Source organism: Cephus cinctus, unplaced genomic scaffold, assembly GCF_000341935.2.
Source record: "Cephus cinctus unplaced genomic scaffold, Ccin1 Ccin1_scaffold1249, whole genome shotgun sequence".
Classification (NCBI taxonomy): domain Eukaryota; kingdom Metazoa; phylum Arthropoda; class Insecta; order Hymenoptera; family Cephidae; genus Cephus; species Cephus cinctus.
In genome coordinates this window covers 113,889-135,686 of record NW_014333698.1, presented here as the reverse complement: position 1 = coordinate 135,686, position 21,798 = coordinate 113,889, and the positions used below count along the sequence as shown (strand labels likewise).

General features: G+C 40.1%; 1 protein-coding gene and 1 long non-coding RNA gene across 8 annotated transcripts in view; both read right to left on the bottom strand.

Moving 5' to 3' along the window:
- Positions 1-21: 21 nt before the first annotated feature.
- Positions 22-21,798, bottom strand: part of LOC107272772 (beta-1,4-glucuronyltransferase 1) — a 27,095-nt gene continuing 5,318 nt past the window's right edge. For 2 of the 7 annotated variants that reach the window (XM_015750252.2, XM_025090064.1), the window contains exons 2-4: positions 17,925-18,898; positions 17,569-17,749; positions 10,619-12,679 (exon numbers count right to left, since the gene is read on the bottom strand). In XM_015750252.2, the coding sequence (XP_015605738.1) occupies positions 12,473-12,679; positions 17,569-17,749; positions 17,925-18,898 (1,362 nt within the window). In that variant the 3' untranslated portion in view covers positions 10,619-12,472. Of the gene's footprint in view, positions 743-840; positions 957-1,440; positions 1,667-1,865; positions 3,900-9,506; positions 9,676-10,618; positions 12,680-17,322; positions 17,454-17,568; positions 17,750-17,924; positions 18,899-21,798 lie in introns of those variants that run through there. The other 5 variants (XR_003061336.1, XR_001539048.2, XR_003061337.1 and 2 more) reach the window with 5 other exon arrangements.
- Positions 12,692-17,310, bottom strand: LOC107272774. The gene is made up of 3 exons (XR_003061338.1): positions 13,804-17,310; positions 13,311-13,720; positions 12,692-13,224 (listed from the first exon to the last, which is right to left on the bottom strand). It is a non-coding gene; the product is annotated as an uncharacterized LOC107272774 (long non-coding RNA).

The following is a 21,798-nucleotide window of genomic DNA, read 5'->3' as shown; positions in this document are numbered from 1 at the left end:
CACTACATTTATCAGTACAATATAATATACGTGTGTTATGTTACATGCGTTATCACTTTGGACTTTTGTTTTTCCAAATTACATTTTAAAAACTTAGTTTTTAAGAATATACTAGGAAGACAGTGATGGAGACATAGGAAGGAATAGGAGATTCGAAAGTAGAATATAAATGTTTGGTGGCAGCAGCCGAGGGAGATGTTGTTGAATTGAAAAAGAGGAAGATTGTTGAAAAGAAAGAGTGAAGAAGAAAGATGGTTATGATTGAGGGAACAAGGGGAGAAGAAGATGCGTAAAACGTATGCACGAGAACCAGATTACTCTGGAGGAACGAGAAAAGAGAACAGTGAAAAAAGTAGAAAAATCTTAATGTTCCAAACACCCAATTTATTAGTATTTCATTTTGAACGTAATTTATTTCCGATATTCTACAATTTCAATTCAATTTTTATCTACTCCGCATATTCTGCGAGATTTTGATTGAGCCTCAATTTTATATTTTGGATAAATTTTAAAAAGTAAATCAAGATCCAACAATATATTTAGTAAAAATTCACGTGCTACACGGCTGTCAAGTTGACACTGCACTTGCTTTCGTTCTAAAGATTCCTTTGGGAACCAGCAGTGAGTAGCGGAGAACCTCTGCCCTCCGCGCTACGGGTTCGTGTTCACGTTTAGCTCGGCCAGGACTGGAAAGCGTAAGGCTGCGACCAGGAACACTCCAGTTCCCAAAGAGTCTTGTAGACTTTAAAATTTGTGAGAAGAAACATATGAATTCAAAATGGAATATATAAATCTCCGACTATTAATAAAAAGAGTAGCATTGGAATAACTTTTACCGACCTTATCAGATTTTTAAAAATTGTTCCACAGTCTCGTCACAAATTACAAACGTCCATCGTACCTGGCACACTCTGCATACAACTATAGGTGTGAATCATAATTCCCTAGCAAGTTAACTGAAAAGAAAAACATTAAAAAATATCATAAATTATAATACCCTTTGCAAACCATAACATTTGGCAGTGGACTGTATCTTTTTATTTTTGCAATCGCAAGTAAAATTCAAAATGCGCATCCCCGGGATACCTTGCCCGTTTATATTTATGAACTTGAGCAAATAAATGGTAGGACGGTTCTGCCTTATCGTAGCGGCTGTTGGGAAATTAATTATTTAACCTATGAATAGGAAATTTCTCGAAGGTTATACACTTCGGTACTATCTCCAAGTTATAATTAGTCCTCTATTAATTTCCTTGCAGGTCTGACATTAATATTTATTTATTCGTTAACCCTCTGTCGTCTGACGTCACAGCATCATCCCTTGGCCACCCTCTCTTCGTTCATGTTTCATTTTATATAAATTCTCATATACAAAAAACTATCCAATCCAAACGCTCGATACGTTTCTTTCTCACGGTTGTAAATTTTTTATTTTTTTACCTTTTTTTCTTCCTTCCTCTTTCACCCTGGTTCTCTTCTTACTCTTGTACCGCTGGTTTACGTTTTCACGTATCCTCCAGTGGGAAGGACTTCGTCACCGCCGAATATCCTATTTCCTCGTTACGATCCTTCGCTATTCCCAGGACGACGTAAAACTTTCTTGAAATGCCGACACTTCGATAAGTCTCGGGACGAGCGTGATAAAAGCGCGGACGAGTGACGGAAACTGAGAGAGAACAAGAGGAGAAAGTGAAAAGTAAAAAAAAGAAAAAAAAAATTTCGAGAAAGTTGGACACGTTGAAAAATAAAACAGACATGAATTCCGACGTTGGGATGAAATAAAAAAAAAACAGGAAATAAACAAGAAAAAATATTAATCATGCTCAAATAAAAAAAAAAAAAAAAAAAAAAAAAAAAAAAAAAAAAAAAAAAAAAATCTAAAATGCAACAAACATGATTTTTATAACGGCCAGGAACCTACTTTTTTTTCTCTCATTCGATATCCACTCTCGCAACAACGACAACTGTTACCTCGATCGGGCATGCATAGGTGCATTATTAATTCCCATGCATAATGTATTCCTCCAGGCAATAAAAAAAAATCAATTCAAGCACGAACTCAGACGATTATCAGAAGTACCAACCACCCCTGCTGAACCAGTCCCTGTGGATTCAGCCGTCGTTAAACTGCGTCACGCACGTTAAACCCTGCGGCCGTCAGGTTGTCGTCATGCAAAACTCACTTTTGCGCCATAACGATTCGTCATTATTAAAAAAAAAAAAAAAGGAGAAAAAGAAATAACAGAAAAAAAGTTTTGTCCTCGTTGGGTGATAATTTATCGCGAGTTTCTCTACCCCTGGCAGTTCTAGATATCCGAACAGGCTTTACACTACGCACCCCAGAGAAAATCGAGATCTCATTAAAGAATCGAGGAGAATCTCAAGTCTTTTTTTTTGTAACCCTCGTTCCCCAAATTTTATCTCTATTTCAAGTCTTCCCTGCGGATAAACATGCAAGCGGATTTGACGCTGCGTGAGAAACGAGGATCTTCGACTGGGACGAATTTGAAAAAATCACTACACCGAGAAAGAAGAGTGTCTATCGCGGCTAGAGTCAACTTTCTCTACCGTGAGATACACTGGGCACATACAAGTATAGTAGGTGGACTAGCCAATGGAAAGAGTCACATGCATTATGCATGGGCCGGTTGATCCGCGACCCTCGACTCCTTCTGCTTGCTCGTCCCACTCAGCCCACCTACTTTGGACCCTCCCTTTGCGAATCATTCCTTAAGGGTACCTTATAGTAGACTATTTTTTTCTCTAATCCCGCTAAATATTTACAAGCATTTATCCCCCATGCCTCAGTGATATACCGACTGTTCACAAGTTTCCATCGAGCCAGGAAATGATCGGTTGTATTAAAAAAGGATACTGGACTCAGTCGAATGGCCGAGTGAGATATTGAGCTATGACTTAACTGTATAGATACATAGGCGGACAAGGGTAGGCCCTAAGGGATGCGTTGGGAATTTATATATCCTTTAAGCCTAGTACTGGCTGATGATACGCGCCCTGTTTCTTTTCCTTAATTTTATTCTTTTATGTTTTTTCCTTCTTTTTAACCCATTTCTCTCTCATTCGCTTTCACTCTCCTCAAAGGTCCAGGTAGGGTAACGCTGAAATAAGGAGCAGGGAAAGTTCGATCATCTACCATAAAAAAGCCAGGAGCAAACGGAACTCGTCGACTTATACGAAGATCCCAACAAGCTTCTTCGTTCTCCAGGGGTAGTGAGATGCTTGAGGGAGGAGAAATTCGGGTTTGGGTTTTTACCACCCTTTTTCCTTTTTTTCGCTCTCCCTTTATCCTCTCGAAAGGTCAATACTAATCGACTTGTAAATATCAGTGCTAGGGTGCGACTTGGCTGTCGACCCTTGTTCTCCAGATATACCTAAGGTCCCTGGCTCCTTTTTTTTTTTCTTATCCCGGCCCTCTCTGCACTGTTCCTAACAAGACCGTTTAAATGCATTTCTCATGGAAGATTCTGTCGGGTCAGGTTAAAGTGGTTTGCTACTACTTTACCATAGGGTGGAGAAACCACCCTCCACTGATCCCTTTTCCCTGTTCACCGTATACTTCCTTACTATATACCTTTTACTTTACCATGTCCTTTCCTATTTTATTTTTCTCTTCCTCTTCTTCTTCTTCTTCTTCCACGTCATACACTTCCCTCTATTCTTATATTACATTTAGCTACTTTTTATTCATACTTATCTTCTCCCTTTGTTTCAGCCGCAACGTGGCCCAACTGTAATGGTCCCACGGTCATTAAAACTTTGCATTATTTCCAGAGTTTTAAAAGGACTAAACTAGCAGGACTGTTAGTTCGAGCTTTCTGGAGACAGTCTGGTTTGTTTAAAGGATCGGTACAAAGAAATCTGTATCAGCTTCTGTTAGACTGAAACAAAATAGAAAACAAAAAATAATTTAACAACCCTTCGTATCAAAATCAACATTAAATTCGACTTGCATACTCTATCATGATCAGTCTTATTGGATATTTACCTTTTACTGTCTTATGTTGGACCATGTGTAAGAAAGTATATGAATTAATGAACGAACAATTTGTAATTCATGAAATGTATCAGGAACTGGAAATGTATCTGTGAAAATAATAAATAGAATTTTCATTAAACTATCATTGGCTTTTTTCAATTTTAATCAACTTCCTTCCTATTATTACTATCTTATATTCGAGCTTGTTTTTTTATTAAGGACAAAGCATAGACCTTTTAACCCAACATTCCCTTTTGCAATCAATCTTATTTGATATTTCCCTTTTACTGACTTATTTTGGACCATGTATAAGAAAGTATATGAATTAATGAACGAACAATTTGTAATTCATCAAGTGTATTAGGAACTGGAAATGTATCTGTGAAAATAATAAATAGAATTTTCATTAAACTATCATTGGCTTTTTTCAATTTTAATCAACTTCCTTCCTATTATTACTATCTTATATTCGAGCTTGTTTTTTTATTAAGGACAAAGCATAGACCTTTTAACCCAACATTCCCTTTTGCAATCAATCTTATTTGATATTTCCCTTTTACTGACTTATTTTGGACCATGTGTAAGAAAGTATATGAATTAATGAACGAACAATTTGTAATTCATCAAGTGTATTAGGAACTGGAAATGTATCTGTGAAAATAATAAATAGAATTTTCATTAAACTATCATTGGCTTTTTTCAATTTTAATCAACTTCCTTCCTATTATTACTATCTTATATTCGAGCTTGTTTTTTTATTAAGGACAAAGCATAGACCTTTTAACCCAACATTCCCTTTTGCAATCAATCTTATTTGATATTTCCCTTTTACTGACTTATTTTGGACCATGTGTAAGAAAGTATATGAATTAATGAACGAACAATTTGTAATTCATGAAATGTATCAGGAACTGGAAATGTATCTGTGAAAATAATAAATAGAATTTTCATTAAACTATCATTGGCTTTTTTCAATTTTAATCAACTTCCTTCCTATTATTACTATCTTATATTCGAGCTTGTTTTTTTATTAAGGACAAAGCATAGACCTTTTAACCCAACATTCCCTTTTGCAATTCCATCAGAAGTCTCTGTCGTCTCTATGAAAAGTTTTGCTAATTTCGTGGTCAAAGGCGACCTCGCTTGGGGTTTACCAATAATATTAAATGCTCCAACTAATTATAAAGCATTAGGGGTTTTACCTCAAGGATATTATTCTTCCAACTTGAACGCTTCCATGGATCCTACCGACCATAAAAAACTAATTTATCCAGGAAAAACGAGAGAGGGTCCGCAGGGAGGGATCTTGTATGGAAGGAAGCTTGTATGGGTCTCTGGATGGATAGACGGGTAGGTTGGTATATCATTTTGAAGACGTGCCGCGAAATAAGTTTATAAGTAGTCTACCGAGAGTTTGGTCAGGCCCGCTTCTGCCTAAGTAGTTACCAAGTAGTTTGCGTCGCTAGAGTCAGGCACGACTCGATATATAATATTGCTCCAGTATAGAGGATCTGCATAGAGAACTACGTAACGAGTACGGTCAAGGCATAAAATCTTTCTTCATCTCCCGAAGATGCTGACTGGTCCAGAGCGAACAAGTGGATCCAACTTGACCAAGGACCTCCCACAGATGCGGTTTAGATTACTCGTAAAAACCAATAAGATAAATACCTCTTGAGCAAATTTTACAAAAAATTATTTTTTTTAACTGCGACTTCAATTTCAATGGTACCAACCTCTTCTCCGGAGCATTCAATCTCTTTCTTCCTAAGAAAAACCCTAAAATTAACACAAGGCTCAAAAAACAAGGTGATTCTACAAAATATAAGGGATGTAAGCCAGACTTTAATACCACCCCAGTATACGAACAGTAGGACAAGGGAGGGGCGGTAGGGGGTTGGTAATGGCGGACACGTTTCAGGAACCTCTCCTTAATGCATTGTAGGTTATGTAGGTACGTACGACCAACCCAAGAAGACAGACGCCACCAAGCCCACCCCACTCTAGCCCGACGCTGCGAATCAGAGCGTCGGTAATTCCGACGCCACGTAATACCGAGATTCGCGTTAGCGTCGGGACGCCACCGTAAAGTACGTCGCCTCGTGCAAGGACACGACAGCCTGTTGAGATCGTTAGAAAGTTTATATCTAGAAAGGGTTGAAGTGCCAGAGGGATGAACGTAGGTAGTGAAGGAACCCATTGAAGCCGGGAGGGGCGGTAGGGGGTGGTTTATAGAATTTATGCCAGAATCCACAATTCAAGGAAAAATCGAAAGAAGAAAGGGATGAATCGGTGAACCGTTCGATGCCTCACCGTGACAATTTTTTTCTTACCCCTAATTCTACTACCAGCACCTGACTCATTAATGGCGTCAATATCCCTTGAAACGACTGTAATAAAAAAAAAAATATTTTCTTTCAATCCAACCCTCAACAAATTTTAGGCTCAAAACTCAAAACAGACAAATGATACATTATCCGTTCTTGTTAGCAATATAATCAGTGATCACGACGGTATTTAACCAGACTTGTACAAATATATTTACCCGCGACACGTAATTTGCATTTTAATTACTCATTACCATAGCAAATATTGCAACCCTTCGTTACCTGCTTGGAAACGTGGTTCCGGCTACCATCTACGACACCGTCTCTCCAGCCTTCATCCCCCATACACGTTCAGTCACTACGGACCAACGTATCCAGCATCCTCCGGCTCGGAAACCACCCTCGCCACTCCCCCTCCTGATCCCCCTCATCCCTTATCACCCAACCAGTCAACCAGACTTCCAGCCAGCCAGCCAGCCGGCCAGCCGGTAGCCACCCCCCATCCAAGATTTACATTGTGCCAGCCAGACGCAATCCTACGCTGTCTACCAGCGAGTTCACCCCGTTTACCCCGTTTACCCCATTCGCCATAATATACGTATATATACATATATAATGTCGCGCTACACGCTATGACTGTACTACTGTATTCTGAAACCCCTTTAGACAACTCCTATTTACTTATGCTCAACCATGTCCTATCCTGGATCTCCCCACGGAATCTCGGGATTTGCACAATAGACAATTCCTCATTTTCACATATGCAAATATATATATATATATATATACACACGCATACGTACCTTTCATACCATTCGGCATTGTTCATTATGCATTAACACGCTTACATTCGTCTCCATCAAAAATGTTTATCCCGACAGAGAATTCCGTATGAAATATCTACATAGACCCTCTGCGTTACACCCTATATATCCAATATCCCATCGATTTTCAGGGAAGGCATTAAGGGTAGTGCGGTATAAATTAGGGGTACCAGGCGCGAGCACTTTAGAAATTAGCCGCATAATCCATCCAGTTACTTGCATATCCCAGGGTGGTGGGCGAATGGATTGGCTGGATATGAGTTGGCTGTATCTACTATCCTAGCAGGGGATTCGTACGATTCGTGTTACATGGAAATACGATTCTATCTACTGTCTGTATAGTTATTACTATATACGCTTTCTACCTATAGATACTGATTTATTCTACTTCAGTCGTCAGTCGAGCGATCGGGCTAAACTCGAAAGCCTCTTCTTCATTCTCATTCCTTACTGCTCTTATGCGTTGTGCAAGTTTACCTAACCTAATCCAACCAACGTCTTCCGGAGATACTGAACTCGGCAGCTGGTACACCCTGTACCAATGGGATGGTATTTACAAAAGCGAACAAACACTCCTATCAATTACAAAACGATTCTCTCTGCTTCCATCTTGTCTGCTGAATAGTGCTTGTATTATTGTTATATGTATATAGTGGATATGGTACGTAGCTTGTCAGACACTGCTACCGAGTCAGACTCGATTTTACTTGGATATAGCGATTGCGCAAGATCAATATTGTTACCGTTGTTACCCAATACCTTCCTTTTGTTTAATAAAAGTGCTCGAACGACCTGAAACCTTTAGCAAGAGCGTCGCGACGCCGCGGCGTCCAACTTTTGATTACCCGCATCTTCGTATAATTTAAAGTAAAATTCGCGCTCCCGTCTGTCTAAACTCGTGGTAAATATTTGAGAGATAAAATTTTGTGAATTCCCGTTATCAAAAAGCTTTCAAAAGTTACGGGCTTATAATGCATTTCAAATATTGAATGGGCGATTCATAGAAAATCTTTTTCCCTGACGTCTCAATTGATATACGCGGTGACTGCTTTTCAGTTGGCGTATTCATAGATACGTTACTTTGAAAATATCTGTATGCAGAATTTACATGCCACCTACGTAGAAAGCCACGAATGCACTCTGGACCAAAACTCGAATGTGCTTCGTATATGATCTGCGCGATTTTTCAAAATTTTTAAGCTAAAAGTTAATTAGGTATCAGATTACATTTTGCTTGTGCAAAATTTATTAAATATTCAAGGGAACGGTCATTTTCAAAAATAATATTACCTCGCTCTTTTGATATTCAAGTTTTTTTACTTTTTTAGCAATTTTTATATATAGGTAACATTCCTTTATATTTTTTTCTAATTTTACACTGCACGATGCACAGCCCGGTAAAATCTATGTTAACGAAGTCCTTAGAAAGTTCAAGTGGCAGATAAAAAGCCTACCTGACGTAATTTCCAAAATTTTCATTAAAACTCAAAAGTCACGAAAACCCGGAATTATGCAGAAAAATTCTACGACTGGATAAAGAGCGTCCTCTGCACGTGTGGAAAATTCAGAGCTAATGAAATTTCGTACAGTATTTGAGTCTAATAACTGTAATAAAAAATATGCAAAGGGTAATACGAATATCGGATCTCACATACAATCTGTACGATACAGCTGAATAAAATTGTATAAAAAAAAAATGCATGGTCATTAGCGAGTTATGAATTTTGAAAAAAAAATAGAGATTAATTAAATGTCTACTACTAAGAATTTATAAACCCGTTTAATTAGTCTCCTTCAATGACCTGTATTCTCGTATTAAAGGCCTTAAAAAAATAGAGCACACATTGACTACCCTTATTTCATCGTCCGTTTAAAACCCCGTCGCAACGACGCTCGTATACGCACAAGAGCGTCCCGACGCCGCGGGTACACAGCTTCAGACAAAGCCTATTATAGTGCGGTTCAAAAGAGCACTCCCTAGATTAATATTAAAGGTGTACGAGCACCGTTAACATGGACAGGCTAAAGTGTCGTCCACATGAAAAGGAATCCGACGCAACAGTCAAAGGACTCGAGAGTCTGACTCGAAGAATAAAAAAGGCGAGATTATTAGAAAAGTCACAATTTCAAAAGAGCAAGATTTAAAAAAATTGAAAAATTCATAAATTCAACTCCTAACAGCAAAAATTGCTCTACGTTGTCACCACGTGCTACTTGTTTGTACATTTACACTGTCGTATAATAAAAAAAATAGGGAATCCAAGAATTTCCAAAATAATTCCACAAGGTATCGTCGAGTTCTTCAAAAAGGATCCAGAGGTAGCAAACAAGGACGATAGAAAGAAATTGCATTCTTACCCAACTATGCAGGTATACATTGCCAAAAGGAGTCTCTTGGGGGCGTCAGATATTCGCGACAGGACTTCCAATGCAAAGTTAATGAAGAATTTTGCAAACTTGATCCAAAATCCTATATTCCCATGCTGCCAACCAAAGTAATTTCCTTTGCCGATCCTGAAGCAGGGACCTGTTGGAAAAATTGAGCAAAGACCAAAAGTGAGTATAATAAATAAACTGACAAGGATTAAATAGGATGTAAACCGACTGGAAGAGTCAGGCCGACGTTGAGGGTTAATGCAGAAGTGAAGAAAAGGGGGGAATAAATGAAACTTTAATTTACCAACCTAGAATTTAATAATAGTTTAGCTAGGTACTCGGGTACTTTGCTAGGTGGGCGTAGCCTGGTCCTGTGTACTAGGTACTTTTAGTACCTACATGACTCTTGCATAGACATATATACATATATATAATCAAGACTTATTTACAATGTCTTTCTACTGCAAAACAACAACCTCACTTCAGCGCGCCTACCGGCAGGAAATTAAACCGTTTTTAAACGAACTGTCCAGCCAGAAAGTACATACTCAGGTTCATGGAGATTCTGGAGTAACGTAGACAAGAGAGAATATCCTTGCTAGTGCCACTTTACATTGGCATGAAAGAAGACCAAGAAACAAGATAATGATGAAAGCTAGATTAAAGAATGAAAGTAATTTTGAAAATATTTTGTCATTTGTACAAAGTTTGCTTAAGTACAAAAATTCGATAATTGATAATAAAAACTGTACACTAGAGTTGATCAAGGTTTGAATAAATGGACGATGAAAAAAAAAACGAAAATATATTAATTGCATTATTCAAGTTTCCATAGAGTCTCACCTTCGCGAGGTAAAGCTGTACCCTATTACTAAGATCTGATGGAGCACGTAATACGACAGTCTATTATTAATCAGACGGATTGCCTTGACATTTTAAGGATTAGGCTAGTATCATAAATCAACCCTCCCTCTGACAAATCGGCCTTACGCACTACTTCCCCAATAGGGTGCGTACACACAAGAGAATTAGTACAAGAGCATCTAGGAAAATCTGGCTAAGGTCGAGAACAGGCTTTTGAAATTATAATTAAATTTTCAAGGTATTACATTATATTCTTCAATATATCAAACCGTTCCTTCAACCCTTTACTACAAAAGTTATCACGAATTATTGGTATAACAAAATTGAGAATCGGTGGGTCAAATAAATTACAGAAACCAGGAACTACGACAAGGAACAGCTAGACACCAGAAATTATGGTGAATAACAATTACAGGTAGTAAACGTTAAAAAATTTGTCGGAGGCAGCACCTGCCCAGCAATACCAGAACAAAAGTATTATTTACTCTGTATTTTATTTTTTTCTCACTCTTTTTCTCAAGCTATAAGTCTTTCGCCATGGTTTCTGTAATATTATTTTGTCCATTCATTGAGCAGTAATACCATAAGTGAAGTGAGCAATGATAGTTTGGGTGCATACAAATAACGACACCGTGCGAAGAGAAATCGCATGTAAATCATCATGATGGACTAGTAATTAAATTTTCATTTGATTTATATTAGCATACAGTGAAATCTATTTACGTATATAAAATTTCAATTATGAATCGCTCATTTAAATGTACAATGAGCTCACCCGAGCCATTTTCAATCATGAAACTTCAAAGAGACGAAATCATCTGTTAATTTATGAAATAGCATTACGAATTATTGTTGGCACTGTTTATTCGCAATGGCAAACCATAAAAAGTTACACACAATGTGAACTCGTTAATAATTCACGACTAGATTGTCAGACGATCGATAAATCCTTTCATTACTTAGATTACAAATATCACGAATCAATAAGATCCTAAATCGAGTTTACAAGTGTTGAGGTAAAAATTAACTACTATACAAAAGTTTTCTACTTAATCAATAATTCTGTGTTCTACTATATTGCTTAGTACTACAATGATACGTACGGGATTCTTGAGCACATTTAACAAGTAATTCCAGTCGGAGGACACCACGTGGGATTTCACAGACGTACATGCGCACAATTAGAACTCTTCTTGACCACGTATAAAGTAATACTAAATACCGTTAGAAGGATGCTTTCGGGCTTCGTAAAAAAAAAAAAAAAACCGTAGTCTCCCACGGCGGTTCCAATCCCACTTCCACATTCGACGAGTGACCAAGTGGGAGTCTTAAAGTACATGAGATCGTAGATAAAAAAATAAATTGAAAAAGAAAACAAGTACCTAGGACAAGCTTCAAGACCGACACCATTAAAATTTCCCAACCGCAAAATTTATCGTTTCGATTAAAATTCACCGTACGTACACGCGACACCGTATTACACACGTTTAACGTACCCGTAGACAATATATTGCGCCTGAAACATAAATTATCCTTACGTTACTCTATCCCACTTTCTCGCAGACACTTTATCAAATTCTATTACCTAACTCGATTTCAAATAACCAAAGATCCTGTCAGCCATTCCGGCTCGCACGCAATAACAGTTAAACGTAAAAGGGTATTTCTCTCTAAAGCACATAGGACTTTGCTCGACTTGCGCTACCCCATAGATCCGTACGTTACTACATCGTTCAGCCGCGTTGCAAGGGACATCCAGCACTTTATACAGTCTAGTATAAACGACCGTACTCCGTCTCCCAGCGATTTTCTTGATAACTTCGAATGTCCCAGGCCCCTCCATCATACCTCTTCGTTCCGTTCCTGCTAGTCGGACCTATTTTCCTGTTTTACATAGAGTTCCTTTATGTATCCCGACGCAACCGATGCGTCTGGCTCTCATCCGGCATTTCGCTAAGTCTAGTTTAATATTCTAGCTCAGCTTTATCCCGCTACCAAAGAAGATCCTTGCTATGTTTTTCTTGACTTTACAAGACCAATCTGATCTCTCGTTGGTTATTGGTCCTGACCGATCTTCACAGAGCCTACCGACTCTTCTTAACCATCTTGAGCGGATCCCTCATGTATCTAGCAAAGACTTCCTTCTTGAATACGTCAAAGTGTTTCCTATTGAAGTTGTTCTGCTTCTCTCGCCATGCGGGTCTTCCCTTCTTGGTCTGTAGGCCCCAGTGACCAGTGAAGATGGGCGACAACACTTTGAACTGATAACCAGCAACGTACATCTCGTACACCTGGTGCAACAGATAAGTACAACACTATAGATACTAATCACATAACTCCTACAATAAACTACCCAACAGATATAATCAAGGCAGCTCCAAGCGACAGAGCTCGAAACTGATAATAAATGTAATCCCGGGCGCGAATTACTATTTCCTACGACAAGACCGAAAACACGTAGACAGGAAACGCAATGGAACGAGACGAGACGCCAGCCGGTTTCCGGAAACGACAGTCTAGCAGACAGTACCGGAAGACGAGTCCCAGGGCTTATTGTTCTCAACGTCTTCAAGGATAATCGCGCGTAACGGCTTTCCCGGACTTGCATACTAGTCTCTTCATTGTCCCTGGCAAGACGTCTCCCAGGATTATACTCCCGGAAATCCCAACCTAACGTCGCCAAGATCCTTTTGCTCTATGCAAATCTCTTGATTAACCACATCAGCGACCAGGCTGTCCCTTTTATAGAACCAGTTCAGCTCCTCGGTTCGTCACATCAAATAGGTATTAACCCAGTATCGAAATAGTGTCTGTTAACAAGCAGCGTGTCTGGGACCTAGTTTCGGAATAGATGTTTTGAGAAAAATTAATTATTAACTTTTCATAATTAATTCAATTACTATTTCTATATATCAGGCATACCTGGATATAGTACGGAGGTGTCGGTACCCAATTAATCAATGGAAATAGAAGATAGCGGGTCAGTGTTGTTATAGCTAAAGACCACAGAGTCCATTTTCAAATGGTTTCCAGAGAATCGAGCAAGGGTCAGTCTATCTCCACAGTATGAAGGATCAGTTGCGTACAGGATAGTGTGGCTTACTCCTAAATGAAATTGGACAATTCCAGTACGCTTGTGCGTGTGAGAGAGAGAGAGAGAGGACGAACATTTCACAACGCGTGTACCTGTGGGAAATGTGTTCAAGTTAATTTCACGCTTCGGCATCGAGCATGGAAACGTAGTGTGTATTAACATGGCTGTACACCGTATGTGTCCTGACAGCGGGCATATAGGTTTGCTTCGATAATTGCGTTATCATTCAATTAAACAGCTGGAATGAATAAGAATACCAATTAATTTAATTTATCGAAAATTATTATCATCTCAGATAGTCCAGGATAGAATTACACGAACCTGAGAGATATTTTTGAGAAAACGTTTCCTCCGCTCTCGGTCTCTCAAAACTAACTAGCCACGCTAATAGCAAAGACTCGACTCGGTCTGGATTCGTAATTGAATTTTATGCGATCGCACGTCCCTTTAAATCCTAGGCGAACAAAGTGTGTTCCCGTAATACTTGTCTTGGCACCCATTTCGATAAGAGGGGTGAATCATTCCATCTCCTTTCCCCGCTTCCACCCCTTGGTCCTGGTACTTTGGTTCCCTGTCTCTTTTTACTCGCTCTACATTCGTATCTCCTATCTCAGCCCAGCAGCCATAAATTCTAGTTTCCAAGATATTAAGGTGCCAGTGTTTTCAGAGATTAATAGGCAGACGCTCAACGCTATGATTTCAGGCGATACCAAAATCATAGCGCTAAATCTCGAACGACGAAGCCGGAAGTAGGATTTTGTGATCATCGCCTCCCTCGATTTTGCGTATACCTTCGTACCTGAACTGAACGTGATAGTGAACGTGTACTGATGTGTAGTGAGGTTTTCTGGTCCTCATTGCTGGTTTCCAAAGCAATCCTTAAAACAAGGCCGGGAACTATACAACTTTTTAAGATATATTAAAAAAGCCGACTCTTGAAACATTTTTAAGAAATTGAGATACCAGCTCCAGCTGTAGCACCTCAATTTTTGAAAAACGTTTCAACGCCTAGTCGACCTTTTTGATGCAAAAGTACGCAAGAGCCTTCCATTAACGTGGAAGATAATGTAAATTCTCCTGGTTATCACATTCCTTCAGCTATTCGAGTCTTGCCTGATTACAGAATCGAAGCGTTTCGCTTCACTGTATACGTTCAGGCACTTAGCTCTATCTCTATCTCTATCTCCCTGTGTACTTATCCGTCTGGATGAAGGAGGACACAGTTATCTGGTTATCTAACAAAATCCCTGCTAGTCTAACCAGCTCGAGCTTTTACGCGTAGAACCGTGAGAGAAATTAACTAGGATTATGATCTTGAGCCGATTACTGTCTGGTTGCCAGAGTGTCAGGGAGCATCGTTCACATCGACTTTGGCTACTCGACGTTTCTATCAGGGATAATGGGGGGGATGCATCAGGACGTCGCTGAATCCTGGCTGACTGAGTCTTTATCGAGAATCCTTTGAAATATTTACGGAGATTAAAATTGATCAAAAGATACGTTCACTGTGCGTGATAAAATTTTTTTTCACCATTTTATAACTTCCTATGCCAAATTACCCAAGGGTATGTTTTTGATAAGCTGTCAAAGCTATTAGTAAACGGAACGATAAAATTGATAATACACCTAAAAACGGTTCCACCCTTAAAATTCTTATATCGAATTTTTTTATCATATCAAACATATTTATATCACAATTCACTTTCGCTATTCGGTCGCTCAATCAAATTCATTTGATCTTTCCTTCAATATATATATATATGATAATCAGGTTGAATTTTCAATAAAAGTAAAATAGGGGTTGTAACAGACCACCAGCAGGAGCCCAATAGGAATAATTGACGATATAAAAAGAACTGGTCTCTTTTTACGTTTTCGAGTTCAATTAAATGAAAAGACTCTCATTACGCATTCGTATACCGTTCCCAGCCATAGAAAGCTAATGAACTGACAACTGAAAAACTACCTCGAGAAACGATTGACCGACTCGAACGAGCGCAAATGAATAAACGCGGCTAACTCGTAAAGTCGAATTTTCATCCGCGCGATTAGATAACGATCAACGAGATCAATCGGTTCGACGAATACAAACAGGATTAGCCGGCTTGCTAAAAAATCACGCGTCATTGAATTCATCGATAATTTCGAATGTTTTGACAATAAAGGAGATTTTACAAAATTTTCATTAGACTTTCAAAAATCTATCGTGCACTCCGTTAGCGATCGATCGCATTTCAAAATCTCCCTCGAGCCATAGAATTTAACACGCTATAAAAAATCAGTATGCTCCACTCCTCTCCGAGGAACAACCCCGTAAAACGGAAAGTCACACGGTCGTCCAGCTTCCCGATCTCATAAATAAAGAGGGTGGCGGCACTTGAACCCCTTCAAGAAAATCCTGAGGATTCGCAAGAGGACCTGCACCCTACCCCATCGCCAAAGGTATTGAGAATAGGAACGATATCCATTCTCATCCGCATCCCCTAGTCAGAGTTGAGATACTGTTAGAGAGATATATATAGGTTATATAATAGTCGAATACGCTTACAGACACCCACTCACTACGTGCTATACATATATCTACATATTATTGAAAGTCGCTACGGATATATATATATAACACGTGACACAGCCAAAGGTACGTTAGCTATCGCCCAATATCCATTCAACGTCGCCCAACGGTGCTAGTAAAATGGTCTGACGGTGGGATTTGGTAGTTGGTGATGTTTCGCAGTTGGTCTATACGTAATACGAAAAAGAGGGGACGCGCGCGCGCCCCCAACTAGATTTACAGTCGTTTTATTGCTGACGGGTGCGACGGGCATAGTTCGTTTTACGAATACTAGATGGGATGCCGTCCCCTGGATTTTTCATGGCGATGGAATTTCGTTATTTCACAACCCGAAAGGGATGAGGATGACATCCTCTACTGGCTCGAGCAGTGACTTCCGATATAGCTGCCAATAAAATGCTCGAGCAGGAAGCATCGGGCACCAATAGAATACTTGACATTCTAACCCGATCTAACCGTTAGTCAATGTCAATGGACTGTTGCAAGATGAGTTACTGACAAATTCACTTGTTCGCATACGTCAAATTATAATATACCCGGCACTAAATAATAAAGCGTTCCTGCCGATGAATTTACCTTAAAGTCCAAAAAAAACGTAAAACCAAAGTCACTAACGTCGTGCGACAAAGAATGTCTGTAATGCAATGGAAAGGTGCAAAGGTGAAATTGCGCAATTCCACGGATTGCTGACACACTGCAAAATGCTCCCTGCAGACGCAATGGGGTGTGGATTCGACTGGGAGGGGGGTGTACGACTACTGTGAATCATGTTTAAATTGAATAATGCTTGTTTCGCGAAACTGCCCTCCATCGTGTGATAACGTTTGAAAATGATAATATGTAATTCGATTAATGTGCCTTGCAATTTGAAGGTATCAAAATATTAACGACGAGTTAACGACGATCACCATTATCGAGCCTATCCTTGGGTCTCTTTGTCACTGTCTTTCTCTACCTGCTATTATATAATCGTGCCCCTCGCTACTACCCTAACCTCAATCTCTGTCTCTGTCTCTGCCACGAACAACTCATTTCACATTGTCAAATATTACGACAGCGTTATCCAGCGGTGGATATTGGCTATGGGAATGTTTGTCCATGCATAATGGAATGAATTGATTGTACAGCTGCCAGATAGTCCTGATATCGATGTTTACTTATCCTTAATCAATCATACGTCCGTAAAGTTTCCTGACTACTTGGAGGAAAAGGGGGAGTATTCCCAAAGTATAAGTAAGGTATAGGGAGAACGTAGTGACCATAATGACCTAAAGTTTATACGAGGCCACGCATGCTTTCAATCTTTCTACGATATTCCCAGGTACTGTGTTCTTCTTCAATGTGTGCCTTTTTCCTTGATATCAATCGGCGACGAATTCCCAGCTGATGTCAATTGATCCTACGTAATGGATTAGGAATGAGGTTAGGTTAGGCTCCCACTACACAATCCATATACCAACCAATTGGAATACTTGATCGACACTATTCAGATTACATTATCAGTGTTTGCTTACCTGGGTGTTTCTCGTGTAACCGTAACCCATGAATCTCTCATCGTGACTCGGAGCGATGTCCTTTGCCACGTAGAAAGGCTCGTACAGGAATTCAAAGTTCGTCACATCGTGACAAACGTAGACCTTGCCTTTGTTTACGTACGCGTAACCCTTGTTACCTGGCTTGACGTCTTGAACCCATCTGAAATAAATAAATAGCATGATGAACATTGAAAAAGGGTTCTGTTCCAAGCTAATCATCTCTTTTTCTATTGTCGGGTACTGCCTAGACACTTATTAATCGACGTACACTGAGTAACGTACATTTTTCCTTTTTCCTTTTTCTTTTAATGAAAATACTCCAGCTGAATACTGACCTTGTGAAGTTGGTGGCGAACTGGTTGTGAATGAAGACCTTCTGATGAAACGGTCTGGCAAGTCCCTTCTCGGCGATTCTCACCAGTTCAGATTTATTATACGGAAATCGAACACGCGTATCCAGCTCATAGGTGGGTATAACGTAAGCGCACTTGTCGCAATTGGCACTTTTAAGAAATTCATTGAGCCCTTGAGTCAAATTGAAGCTCGGTACGATGTCAACATCCGTCAAGAATACATAGTCAGTCTGACAGTTCTTCCTGGCGAGATTGCGCAGATGATTCTGCGGATAGGTATTCTGAACGCGCCAGGCGGTTTGCTGACTGGATATACGCGAGACGAGCTGCTGAAGCGTGGCTTCCGGTTTAACGCAATCAACGTCCTCCGGTAGCTCGTACCTCCTCGGCTGTTTAGTTGGCATCCTGTCCTTGGGCATCAGCAAAGAGAACAGTACCCGGTCCCTGATCGGAGGATAGCACTTCCTCAGGTAGACCAGGTACTTCTGGAGCACGTCAAACTCCTCGTCGCCGGCGGCATAAAGAGCGACCGATATTGGTCCAGTCCAATGATGAGCGACCTGGACGATCGAGTGCAGCTTCTCCACTGAGCTCTGAGTGGCCAGAGAGACCAGATGAGACTCCGACAGGCTTGAGAATCCCGATCCAGTCAGCACAGCGTCAAAGGTCTTGAAGAGCCGACGTGCGTCCCATCTTCCGCGACGGATGTCGATCATCAGGGTGTCCTCTTCGTCAGGAACCGTCTGGTAGCTCCGAACGGAACAAGGCCGCGACGTTGGCACATCCTGGGCAAACGACCCCAGGTTCCATTCCGTGAACAGATTGGCCTCCAGCGGATGACTCACGTCCCCGGAACGGCAGTTCTCCGACTGCAGCAGGAAGAAGGTGAGCAGCATGTTCGAGAAGGCCAGGATGATCACGCTGACCAGGCTTAGGTTCCATGGTCGGCATCCCAGCTGAAACAGGTGAAAAGGCGAGCTCAGTCAATGGGGAAAGGTTAACGAGAGGCGGAAGGGTTTCTCTAGGAAATCCTTATTTTCATCCCTTAAACTGTACCAGCTCAGCGTTACCCCTAAATTCGATCCCCCTGCGCTCGTTATAATTAGCCTAACAGCTTCTGCTAATTAGCTTCAATTCTCTACGACGCCTCGACAACCTTCTACCTGCTTGCCAGGGACCTCTCATTATTTAAACGTTTAACTGGGAAGACTCACTTATCGAAGCTCAAACTTTAGGGGATGATCTTACAAACTCTCCGTAGCTAGGCCACTCACCCGTTATCTATTCATCCCCTGACATTATCATCCCTCTTCACCCAATAACAATCCCAACTCTCTGTCTCTCTCACAATTATACCCCACTGACGTCACACCCCCACCATTCCCTATTCTCATCATTCTCCTTCTCTCTTTCCGCGAACCAGTCACGCTGTAATAATGTTTACCCGGAGCATTACAAACTACCCTTTTAAATTGTCCTCATTGTTACACGAAATTCTCATTAAGAGAGCCATTGTCTCGTTATTGGACAGCCACCGCTGTGTCAGACGTGAAACACCCTCTGCTACCAGGTGCATATCAACCCGAGCATTATAGCTTACATACATGGGCTGCACTTGGTGCAGCTGCATTACTAAATAAGGTACCTAGCTATACGTATATATATATATATATGGTCATGACCCATATGTAGAGTACAGGAGAGACACGGACGAGTGACAAGGTCCCCACGAAAATGCAGTGTCAAAAGTGAAACGAGGATCTGCAAACTGGTCCTTCGCTATAAAATACCTTGAACCAAGAAGTCAGCCGAGAGATCTCGTAAATTAAACCGCTAACCCGTTAATACCTGGAGCTTACGTGCGGCAGCTATCCGACGCGAAGCATCGTATTTGAACGTGGCGCGGATTATTGGTTCAACTCGTCCATTATTTATATGTAGAAACTCTCCGGAACACGCATCTCCGACAATGCAAAGGCATTTCGCCATTTCACTCATACGCCAACAAAATCTCATGGAGATGAAAAAAAAAAAAAAAAAAAAAAAAAAAAATTTATCGAAACTAAAAAATATTATAGGCTTTTTCAAAAAAAGCGTTTCCCGATTCAAAGTGATATACGTGGTTTGACAAAATGTGAAAAAAAAAAAAAAGATCTTAAAGAGCTGCGTGCAATGCAAATAACGTTTTACGAAAGGAACAGAGAAAATACATATTTATCAATGATACTCAATGGTATCGGGTTGTAAGAGTGATTTACTTTCCAATTAATCGGAGATTTCAAGTTCGTCCCGTGAAATTCTCGGATGTCGCGCCAGAAACTGGAAACGGGTTATAAATCCCTCTCGACGCGTAGATACCTCGACTCTACGATGTAATGTCTCTGGGTATAAACGGGCGTCGCGACGCAGCTTCGTACTTCGAAACTAACGATAAGTCGTTACGTCGGCCATCACCTACCAGCGCGTGTTTCTACCTCAGACTTGTTCCCATCGTCTTGATTTACTGCAAAACCTGTCTGATGTATCGAGCTGTCCCAGTACCCTAAGATACCTACACGTATATATATATATATATATATATATTTAGTTAGTGCAAACTATATACCAAAATTTCAACTGGAAACTTCAAGTTTACACTGTTGGTAACAATGAGAAAGTTTCAAGATTTTCAGGCGGCAATCTTAGACGCGTTCAAAGACTCAATATATATATATATATATATTACTTATCGATATATATATCCCACTCTAACTTATCAACGTAATGAACTTCTATTATAGGTATACTCGCAAATGCTGTCTTACAGTATATTCAAATTCAATATCAACAATCTGAAGGATGCACCGGTGTGAAGTTGGCACCTCATTGTATAAAATAAAAGAAAAAAATGAAGTGAGCCAGTTACAATGCGTTTAGGTACATGACGTCAGATAGGATTCTGCCTGTGATCCTGTGCGACTGTAAACACGTGTATTCATCTGAATTTGACGTATCACGTGGTAAACACGTGGAGAAAAGGAGCTGACGTGTCTGCAGCAAAATACCAAGGAGTCCGTTACCTGCCGGGTATTGGGTATTACCCAGTAGCTCTTACCAAGGCTGTACGTACTCGGCCGCAACACGTGACTAGAAGGGATCGCGCTCAGACCAGAAACCATGATTGATTAAGCGAGCGTAGCGTTATCAGCGAATCAGGTGGATTCGCTCGAGCATACGTGGAAATGTACCCAGGGCTACACAACTAACCCATTATCAGATTGTGTACCTGTATTTTCGTCGGGGTCAAGAGGAACGAGAATAGTGTATCAAGTACATGCATACACAGTAGCCCATAGCAAAACGAACCCTGAATTGTCTGATACCTGGTAAAGCCCTAAGGTTAGGAAAAAAAAAAAATCAATAAAAATTTTTCGCAATCACCCTTGAGAATAATCAAATGCAGTGACTACGAAAATAATTTTTTTTTCTCAACTCGACCTTAGGGATGCTGTGACAGTCCCTTAACGTCGGATCAGATCTCAACGTGAATCGATAGCCAATCAATTTTTTACTCGAGTAATAGGAAAAGTGTCACGGGGAGTCTTGAGTATGACAAAAAAAAACACCCTTGGCAGGAGATTAAAATTCGTTCGTTATCTACATACGCATATAGATATCTCACTGTAAGCCAGCCTCTTCCATAAGATCCAATGGATTCTTCAAGCTATTTGATATCGATGAATATACGTCATTCAAATGGTATTTTCAATTTTTACAGAAATATCAACGATTTAGTATATATAGGTATTCAGGTTGAATGTATCATCTGAAGATGGTACAGAGAACTCAGAGGACGGGGAGGGGGGGGGGAGGGATT